The sequence below is a fragment of the Oculina patagonica genome, chromosome 9 (genome assembly GCF_052425735.1).
Source record: "Oculina patagonica isolate OP01 chromosome 9, crgOcupat, whole genome shotgun sequence".
Taxonomy (NCBI): Eukaryota; Metazoa; Cnidaria; class Anthozoa; order Scleractinia; family Oculinidae; genus Oculina; species Oculina patagonica.
In genome coordinates this window covers 27593993-27604976 of record NC_135766.1, presented here as the reverse complement: position 1 = coordinate 27604976, position 10984 = coordinate 27593993, and the positions used below count along the sequence as shown (strand labels likewise).

The following is a 10984-nucleotide window of genomic DNA, read 5'->3' as shown; positions in this document are numbered from 1 at the left end:
ACTTCCGCTATTACGGAGGGAGTTGACTGTGTAACGTGATGTTTTCATGCTTAAACAGTGAGTTACAATATGACACTTTCTTTAAAACACATATCAGTGTGGCCATAACAAGGACAAAGACATCAAGAATATCAGCAAGACTCTAAACTGAAAAAGCTACAGATTTAATTTGTAATATTTGTCTTCAAGTTTGTGAGAAAACATGTCAAGTTGCTTACAGACTTACACACATTGCCTAATATGAATGTCGATTGTACTTCTTGTATAGTTTATAAACTTCCCTTATCACGAATGCCCAGTTCAACTTTCTAACTGGTTCACGACGTCTTAACAAAAATTCTGCAAAAGCTAATCCAACACAATTTGCAAAACCTACGCAATTGCCACAGGACACAAATCATAATGACAAGAATACACGCCACGGGAACTGTTCCTAGAATGATAACTTCAACTACGTTCAACACAATCAAACAGATGCGTTCCTGCTCCGAAATCTCGCCATTGATTGCGAACGTGGCTTCGGCCATGTTGATCACCGCTAAAACGAGTAGGGCGGTCAACGAGGCTGTTTCTCCATGATTGACACGAGGGTCTTTGAATGGCTTTTTCCACAGGTGGTGTGCAAGGAAAAAAGCACACGTGACACTCAGGCAAACCATCCGAATAAAGGGAAACACGATGAAAGTGTGGAGGCAAATTAGCATCAGTCGACGACCAATCAGAACACTCTCCCAGTACAAAGCTCCAGAGCCCTGGCCGTCATTTCTTTTCTTAAAAGGACCGTAAATGACTTCCGCTGTTGGATTATGGGAAGGCTCCCGTGTCGAGCGATCTGGAGGCAGCAAGGGCAGTAGTTGTTCATCGTGACTAACGTGATAAGTTTCTGCTTCGTTGAGGGGAATTTTCCTGCACGAAATCATCCAACCGAAGGCAAAGGGCAATGGAAACAGACAAGCATAAAAAAACCGCTTTGTATTAATGACGTTAGCGTGAAGCAATTTCGATCCACGATATAGAACAAACACAAAAGGGATAATGAACACAGCGATATAAACACCGCATAGTTTCTGCCACCACAGCCAGCATTGAATATTTCCATCGTAGAAGAAGCGTGAAGTTGATTGGATTGGAACACAGTGCATCGCCTTTATAGCTGTTCGAGCAAGTGTTGCATAACCTAACAGGAAACACTCTGTTGTGGCCGCTAGGTACTGATCAGGGGGAGGAAAGACCAGAGATTTCCTCTGAAATTTTCTAACAGCTCCATGAACTAGAAAAATAACTAGAAGACCAAAAAACACAGCAAACACTTGGGAGGCCTGCAAGAATATCTTCAAAACAACAGTAAGTCCACGCCATGGACAGATAAGAACTTCATTTGAGCTGATTGCTTTAAAGTCGAACCACCCGATAACAGGGAGCAGGAGGTAGCTTTCTACCAAATGCATCTCAGTGTCTTTAGACACGAACACTAAACTAGCGACTTGGAAAAAGTAGAAAATCACTTTGATGTATCCACCACCATTCGATGCTGTTTCACCGGCAGGGTGCCTGGCCTGCAGTGATCGTGCCCATGGTAACAGTCTTTTAACAAAGCTTATGATTGGAGACTTCCAGAGAAGGAAGAAGCCAAACGCAAAGCTGTACAACACCGCAACAGGCCAGAACCAATAATCGTTGCATTTGTCACTTTCTCGACACTCTGCAGAGAAGAGTGTTTCTGTAAAACCAGGTTTACATGCTCCGCACAGAAACCCAGTGCGGTTTCCAGAACACCCACTCATCAAATATCTTCGATTATCGTACTGACAGCTAATGTTCTGATAAGGACAACAGTAGTCAATTGGACATTGTCGAAAGCTAACTGTTCCAGGGTCAGAGAGTAAAGGAAATCCCCAGAAGGTGGGTCTGGCGGCAATGTTACTTGTGCAGTTTCCACCATATGGACAAGGTCGACAAGTTTTCCCAAAGGGTTTAATGCTGTAGAATCCTGGGGAGCATCGTTCACAAGAGAAAATAAAGGATTGTGCCATTGTCTCATACATAAAGGGTAAACAGCCAGTATTTGAAACCAGGCGAGGGTGTGTCAAGTTTTGCAGCGATTGTAACGTTCCAATGGGGCACTGAATGCTGGATGCGTTGTCAATGTGTGCTAAGCTTGAGCCAGTAACCATTAAAAACGCGTCAATGTCCTGGAGTGGTTCAGCATTGAGGGTCGTGTTTTTCATTTTTATCGGTCCATCACTTGCATAATAAATGAAACCCCTAAACTTAAAAGGGGACATGAACGTCCACTGTGAACGTTTTTCGAAAGATGTGTCAATTAGCTCAAGTTTGGTAGAGCTCTCTCCAACAAATACAGTATACACAGCAGAATTGTCATCAAATTGGCAGTTGCTTAAAACATCCAAACCGTTTTCTAATTCTAGCACATTTGAGTTAACGGCGTTGTTTTCACGGAAAGTGACATTCGTCAACCGGAGGTGATTTTTGTAATACCATTTCAGAGTGTCACACGAGTAATGATTACGTTGATCCGGGGGAAGTTGGAAGGATACAATTCTTCCTGGGGCTGTATTCTTCTCAAAAAGGGTGTCTTCCATAATAACTTGGTTTCCTTGAGCTTCTGAAGAGAAGAAAAATAGTGGTACACTCGAGAAATAAGAACTTACAAACGTGTTTCCTTTAAATACAACACGTTTCATCTGCATTGAGATATTTGGTCCGGCGTCCACACTCAATGAAAATAGCTGATTGTCTTCAAACTGGGAGTTTCGTAATGAGATAATGGTTGAATTAACACTGCCATGGCCATCATCTACCACTTGAATATATATTCCGCTACCTGTGTTGTTCTTGTACTGTATTCCACTGATATATATTTGACTAGGACCACCAGTTGTCTGCACCAAGAAATGAATAGGTCTTCCTGCCCTTTTGGAGATAATGACCCGTGCTTTTGCATAATTTCCAGAAATGACCGTTCTGATAATACGGCAACTGAGGTGATACGAGACGATTTGGGCAACCGTCCATCCATACGAAACCAGCTCATCCTGTGAATTCCCAATGAAAAACGAATCTACAATTGTAATGTTTTGGAAATGTCCACTGATCGAACACAAAGATGAGGAACCTATGGTAGCAGTATTATACATGAACGAAACATCTTCTAAAAGAACTGTCAAGTTTTTAGGGTGATCAATAGTCAAGGCCCCTCCATCGTTAGTTGGATCATTCCCCGTTATAACGTTTCCCAGGAACAAAACTTTACGAACCAACACTAAGGCTACCTGTTGTATATACCTATAGACACCTACGTATATTGCCGAACCACTGCTTGGGGCGCTATTCCTGACAAATTTACTGCTCTCGATATGTAAAAAGAGTTCTTTAAATTCGTATAGAAATATAGCACCTCCGATAGGAGAACTGTTATTGACAAAATCAGATCTCACAATAGAAATGTTTCCGTCGCTAACACTAATCATGGTTATTACTCGTCCCAAGTTGTTGGCAAATGTTCCTTCGCTTACACGTATGGAAAGGTATTTTCTTGCACTTGATTGCCTTGTCCCGTGCTTTGAAGAGTAAAACGGCTGGGAGAGGATGTTCGCATCTTTAGTACTTCTTCTGTCTTTGTGTCCTTCAAGTCCTCTAACAATTTTCCTTTTTTCACTTCCACTTGATTGAATTCTTTCTACGTGAATACACCCTCCTAATGGGGCCGTGTTTTTCATGAATGATATGTTGGTGAATGTTACAAACGCCCCAGGATAGTGGACTTGCTGAGTTGGAAACAATACCATAAAAACACCCAGATCAACCCATTTATATCTTGTGCTTGTACCAATGGCGGTATTGTTGATAAATGTGGTATCGTAAACTTCGATCTTAGGTCTACTCCCGAGAGCATGGATGCATGGATAACCGTTGTTTCTGAACGTGGACTTTCGTATTGTCAAGGAAAGTTGATCTTCAAATGATTCCAAATAAAGGACAGCCGTTGCATTTGGAAACGAAATGGCATCTTTGAAGAGGCAATTTTCTACATACAGTGAGCATTTTTTAACAGTTACTTGACAATTAACAAACGTTAGCCCTATAAACCGAATGAAAACTTTTTCGGCAACATTTCTGCCATCAAATATCATTTGCCTTGTAGAGGAACACTTCAGGACTGCCTCATCCTTCCCCAATCTTTCAAAGAACAAGCTTTTGTTGACATAAATACCTTCCGGATGTGACGTCAAAGACGAGCAAGGATATGGATCACGTGATGTCCCCGTGCCATCAATGTAAATGGTGTCGTTCCTCTGCGCTTGCGTAGTGGCAAGTGCAATCGTTTTACAGGCTGTTGAAATCGTTTTGCCACACGAAGGTAAGCTGTTTCCATGATAACGAGAAACATAGATTTCGTTGCAACCAACCACTACAAAAAACAAACAAAAAAAAAAAACAAGAAATGAGTTAACTTTCTCGAAACTGCATCTGAGTGGAAAAGGAGCTCTTCCTAATGTTTCCTAGAGCCAAATTACATGTTGGTTTTTCATACGCCTGAACGTAGATTGGTTTGGGGCGCCGTTCGCTTACGTATCGATGTCTTTTTTCATTTAATATCTTCTGGTGTACATCATGTATCTCGCTAAACTCGGATTGCCCACAATCAAACCATTTCAATTAGGTTTATCATCTCTGAACGCTTTTCAGAACGAAGCATATTGAAACAAAAGGAAAAATTCAAATTCAATGAGATGCAACTTTTCTCAGAGAATCTCTGGTTTCTGACCTTGTTCATATTTTTGTGTACGATGTCTCGTTTTCACGCTCGAGAAATGTAAAGTGTCTCTTTCTGTCGGTTCCAATAGAGCTTTATATGGGTAGCCAGGCCCGTAGGGAGATGGGGGTGTGATGGAAGCGTCCGCACCCCCCCCCCCCCCCCACGAGCCTTGGAAGTCCGCACATTGTGAAAAAAAAAGATATCGAAATAAATAAATGAAGGGAATGGTATTTCTGTACTTCGACTATTTACATTCAATATGGTCCTTTGGGTTGAAGGTCCACCATTTGCAGATTCGTGTGGTATATCTTGGACCAAATTGTGTGATTTTAGGTTAATTTCAACGATACAGTCTACCTAATGTCCTTCATAGTCGAACCGTTTGAAGTTCCCCCAGGCGCTACCAAAACGGGAGGATACTGGGTACTTGTTGGGCTCGGAAGCACATTAGAAGGTCGGAGCTTGCTAAAAAATCAACAAACCGACTCTGGTTGATTTATGTAATTACCATTTGACACTGAAATGAAGAAACCTGTCTTTTTCCAGTCTTCCTTCTATGTACTGCCGCCATTGTTAGCTAAATAAATTGTAAATTACGTTTTCTAAGTTCTGTTTCGAAAAATATGATTTGAATTTAAAAATAGACAAGTAGTCCAGCCATATGGTGCTAAAAAATACTGGAATTGTGCACTTCGGGGTAAAAGCACCAAATTTGGCATGGTGATAGTATTTAAGTTGCTGAACAATATTAGCTATGGACCCCAGCCAGGGGGGTGATTTTGTACTAAGGGGGGTGGGGTGGTTACAGTCTTCAAAGAAATTACTGTGATTCAAGAAAAAAAGGTGTACGGTTGAGCCGAATTTGTTATATGTAGTAGTACTTACTTACTATTCAGGTTGCTGAACAATATTAGGTATTTACCCCAGCAAGGGGGGATATTTTTGTACTTAGGGGGGTGGGGCGGTTACAATTTTCAAAGAAAGTACTGTAATTTTAAAAAAGGGGCACAATTGAGCCGAATTTGTTATATGCAGTAGTACTTACTTACTATTCAGGTTGCTGAACAATATTAAGTATTTACCCCAGCAAGGGGGGATATTTTTTTGTACTTAGCGGGGGTGGGGTGGTTACAATTTTCAAAGAAAGTACTGTAATTCAAGAAAAAGGTGTACAGTAAAGCTGAATTTGTTAGATGTGATAGAACTTGCTTACTGTTCAAGTTGCTCAACAATATTAGTTATTGTCCCCCAGCAAGGGGGGAGATTTTTTGTACTAAGGGGGGTGGAGTAGTTGCAATATTCAAACAAATTGCTGTAATTTACCGAAAAGGTGTAAAGTTGAGCTGAATTTGCCATACTAGCAGGGCACGATGTCCTGAGATATGTCATCTGACTCCAACCAGACGTTCTTCACAAAAGGGGTATACAACCAGCACGCAGGGGAGGGTGGTGGGGTAGTACGTACATGGTATTTTGACTTTTTAAAGTAAGCAAACTTAATCCTCTCCCTCGCATGTCCCACCGCATTTACAAAGCATGGTTCATAGACATGCCAGATTTCTAATATTTACAACGGTCTCTGTAACCTCAATCTCAACTTTGCACCCTCATTTCACCAGCTCCCTGGCATACTGTTGATGCTTCAGGTAATGTGGTCCACCCAGGCTACCATGCATCTGACTCAGATTGTGCCCATCCCCATTTACTAAGAGAAGGTAGTTCAGGATTAGATACAATGCAATGTCTTCAACAATGACCAGCTTGGCAGGCCACTATCTTGTTGTGTTGTACTAATGCATCAGCGCTAGAGGGTTGCTCTCAAGGATTCTCCCTTCTGTGCAAAAATAACTTTCTTTGCATTATTGGCTCCTTGGCACGGATTTGTCTGGTCATACAACAGCACCACAAATCTTTCCAACACATGCATACTAGGCATTTTGCTAAGGACCATGAAAGCTATAGTGGCTTCTCCATAGGACATCCATGTGGCCCATACAGTGCTCTTCCCTCGTCCTTAGAATGCTGATCACAGCCTGTAAAGGCGTGGAAGATGTGCAACACTTGTGATTTCTCATCTCCAAGAGCCCTGACGATGTCAAGTATTGCTTACCAACTCCAAATGCAATCACATCTCACTATACTCTTAATTGATTTAGATTTAAGTTGGAAATAGCGAGCACTGTGACATTAGTGTCTTCTGTACGAAAAATTACCTTGTCAATACCTTGCTGTGCACAATCAGATGCAATCAAAATTAGCCTTGTAGCAGCCTCCTTGTGCATGCAAGGTGATATTTCAGGCGTAACATCAACTGAAGATGACAACACGAGAGTGTCGCTTGTAGATAGAATACATTTGTTTGCTTCACATGGCAACATGGTCATCTCCTTAGCTAGATATGCTCTGTTTTGTTGGACTTTTCCTTCTGAAATTCTCCCCACTTAGCAGGAACCCTTACATCTGTTTCTACTCTGGCGACCTGCGACCTGCAAGTAAGCGTAGTGTCCGACTTGATGAAGTGTCTGGAAAAACTGACACCAAACCAATCTATAACCCCAGTAGTAGATGTGATGCTTATCGATGGTACTGCCCCTGTCAACATATTAAAGCCGTCTGGAACATGTAAAACATTCTCTGGCTATGCAAATCAAGTTGCCGCAAATCAGTAACCAGCTACAGAGTGTGCAGCGGGTTGATATCATCTGGGGTAGATGCATACCAAACTCGTGACAAGCATGGAAGAGGTGTCTGTCGCAGAGTAGAAGCAGATGTTAGGCTTCCTGAAACTGGGGAGAATCTCTGAAGGAAGAGTCCAACAAAACAGAGCTGATTTTATATACGTGTGCACAGCAAGGTATTGACAAGATAATTCTTTGTACAGTAGACACTGGTGTTGCAGTAGTGCTTGCTCTGGAGATATGAATTGCATTTGGAGTTGGTAAGCAATACTTGACATCGTCAGGGCTCTTGGAGATGAGAAATCTCAAGTGTTGCACATCTTCCACACCTTTACAGGCTGTGATCAGACATCAGCATTCTAAGAACGAGGGTAGAGCACAGTAGGGGCCACATGGATGTCCTATGGAGAAGCCACTATAGCTTTCATGGTCCTTAGCAAAGGCCTAGTATGCAGGATGTTCTAAATGCTATGCCAGTGTTGAAAGGATTGGTGGTTCTGTTGTATGACCAGCAAGCCCGTGCCAAGGAGTCAACATGATGATGACAGAAAAATGTTTGCGCAGAAGGGATGAACCCTTGAGAACATCTCCCCTACTGCTGATGCATTAGTACAAACACAAAAAGATAGTGGCCTATAGCTACCAAGCTGGTCATTATTGAGGACAGTGCCCTGTATCTAATCCTGAACTACCTTCTCTTAGTGAATGGGGATGGGCACAATCTGAGTCAGATGCATGGAAGCCTCAGTGGACCACATCATCTGAAGCATCAACAGTTTGCCAGGGAGCTGGTGAAATGTGGGTGCAAACCTGAGTTAGGTTGCAAAGAACATTGTTCAAGACTGGCATGTCTTGGACTGCGCTTTGTAAATGCGGTGGCGAATGCGAGGGAGAGGATTAAGTTTGCTTACTTTACAAAGTCAAAAATACCGCGGTACGTACTACCCCACCCCCTCCCCCCGGCGTGCAGGTTAAACATCCATTTTATGAACAAAATCTAGTTGGAGTCAGATGACCTTTCTTAGGTTATCGTGCCCTACTAATTATATATAATATGGCAAATTTGGCTCAACTGTTCACCTTTTTCGGTAAATTACAGCAGTTTGTTTGAATATTGCAACTACCCCACCTCCCTAAGTAAAAAATCCCCCCTCCCTTGCTGGGGACCACACCTAATATTGTTCAGCAACTGGAACAGTAAACAAGTACAAGTACTATCACATCTAACAAATTTGGCTTAACTGTACACCATGTTTCTTGAATTACACTAATTTCTTTGAAAATTGTAACCACCCCACCCCCCTAAGTACAAGAAATTTCCCCCTTTGCTGGGGACAACACCTAATATGGATAAGCAACTTGAATAGAAAGTAAGTACTATCGCGTATAACAAATTCGGCTCAAATATACAATCTTTTTTCTTAATTTACAGTAATTTCTTTGACAATTGTAACCACCCCACTCCCCTAAGTACAAAAAATCTCCCCCCTTGCTGGGGTAAATACGTAATATTGTTCAGCAACCTGAATAGTAAGTAAGTACTACTACATATAACAAATTCGGCTCAACTGTACACCTTTTTACTTGAATTACAGTAATTTCTTTGAAAATTGTAACCACCCCACCCCCCTTAGTACAAAATCACCCCCCTGGCTGGGGTCCATAGCTAATATTTTTCAGCAACTTAAATACTATCACCATGCCAAATTTGGTGCTTTTACCCCGAAGTGCACAATTTTTTCACCATATGGCAGGACTAAAGTAAAAAGAAACGATAATAACGAACGACGTTTCGGAGTCGTCATGACACCATTTTCAAGTTCAAAAATGAAAAGAATAAGCTGTCAGAAAAAGTTCGCTTAAGATTAATAAATGAGAAAAGAACTAAAACGTCACTGCAGAAAGGTAACGCAACTGTCACGTCACGCTGTTTTCTCCGTTTCCATTTCAAGGGGACAATGACAAACAAACTTTTTAAAGCAATTTTGCAAGGCCAAATCAAAAACTATGCTACTTTTCAATTTTTAATCTGTTTAACATGTTAAAACGGGTCGAACGTACTCGTTTAATCTAGTTATTTAATGTAAATATTGCTCGACTACAAAGGCAAAATGGCGCAAGCTCGCATGTCGAGAATCTAAATAAACATGGAGTGAAATGCCCAGTCTGTTTGATCATCAGCACAAAGCAAAAATTTGAGGTTTACTACTGCTGAGTGGGTATTCTCGTGAAGCAATGATGGCTGGAGAAATTTGATGGGCAATTAGACACCACCGGCAGAGTTTTATACGACGGTGAGCTTGCTTCAAATTTAAAACTTGCTGGTGGAGGTTTAAAAGGATGTATTGAGATTCAGCTACGTGGCTGCTTACCTTTGATACTACATACACTCAAAGACAGTAGAATGTTGAAGAATGTCTTCATTTGCAGAGATCATTAGTGGCCACAATAACAAATATATAAATATGTCGTGAAGGTTCCCGAGTCACTGTCACTGAGTCGTTTTTATCAGATGCGTGACAGCGTGACAAAGATCACGTGGAACATTCTTCTGGAGTTTGCCAAGACAGGGTGGACTAAAAAGGAAAAGACACGGGGCGAGTCAGGGGTGGACGGTACTGTTTGGGTCAACAATTTATACATTTTATGGCATTGCATTAAATTCAAATTTTATTAAAAAACACGCGCGAAGACTTATCCGGGCATACAGTAACCGTTTACACTGTGTTTACATGGCAAAAAGCTATCCTGCCTAGAAGGGTGCCCCGGGCAAGTAGACCGAGTGCCCCGGCAAGGCGGGTTTCCCGTCTAGCATGAAAACGCTTCAATGCGTTTTCTAAAGAAACGTATGAAAAGTTGGCTCGCCCAGCCGGGGCACCCGCCTGCTCAATATGATGGCAATCTTTCCTTTCGTATTTGCAGCGATTCCAAATGGATTAGACCTTCTGTTTTTGCATTCGATTCAATCCGACCTAATCGAGACTCGAATACGGTTCAAACCCCAGGGGGGGGGGGGGGGGTACTTGCAGTATAAATGACGGGGAGGTCCGACGTATTTTTTTGGGTTGAAAATTTACACCCTCGGTATTTTTTTTGGGTCAAGAGATCTGTCATGTATTTTTTAAGGACTTAAAGTCTGTTTGATTGAATAAATCAGTATCGAGGTGCTAGGTTTTGTATTTTTGGGGGTAGAAAATTTTGTTGCCAGGTATTTTTTTGGGTGTAAAATTTCAGGCTCATGTATTTTTTTGGGTTCGCAATATGAAGCTCCGTCGGACCCCCCCCCCCCCCCCCCGTCATGAATACTGCAAGTACCCCCCCTGGGGTTCAAACCCACTAGACCAGCTTTTTTTTTCGGTTACTAACCGTTAAATTTCAATCTTATAGGAGAATCCAATACCTGACCAGGAAATTTTACGTTAAATTTCACGCGAAAAACGATATCGCACGAATCGCGAATGCGATGTGTTATATTAGTTTTTCAAGTGAAATTTTACCTGGAATTCAACTTGTTGGGATAACATAG

At 41.7% G+C, this 10984-nt stretch overlaps 1 protein-coding gene across 2 annotated transcripts; it reads right to left on the bottom strand.

The window, feature by feature from the left end:
* Positions 1-21: 21 nt before the first annotated feature.
* Positions 22-9949, bottom strand: LOC144664620 (uncharacterized). Of its 2 annotated transcripts, none has more exons than XM_078525764.1 (2): positions 9831-9949; positions 22-4432 (listed from the first exon to the last, which is right to left on the bottom strand). In XM_078525764.1, exons 1-2 carry the CDS (start codon positions 9880-9882, stop codon positions 318-320), a joined length of 4167 nt encoding a protein of 1388 aa, XP_078381890.1. In that variant the 5' UTR covers positions 9883-9949; the 3' UTR covers positions 22-317. The 2 variants fall into 2 exon arrangements, with proteins under 2 accessions (XP_078381890.1, XP_078381891.1); XM_078525765.1 differs by lacking the exon at positions 9831-9949 and having other exon boundaries at positions 22-3788; positions 4235-4322.
* Between the last annotated feature and the right edge of the window lie 1035 nt (positions 9950-10984).

Excerpts from the sequence above, each read along its gene's own strand:
- LOC144664620 (XM_078525764.1), bottom strand. The coding sequence starts at position 9,882 with ATGAAGACATTCTTCAACATTCTACTGTCTTTGAGTGTATGTAGTATC. Across the intron at positions 4,433-9,830 it reads GAGTGTATGTAGTATCAAAG|TGGTTGGTTGCAACGAAATC; the intron begins GTAAGCAGCCAC and ends TGTTTTTTGTAG.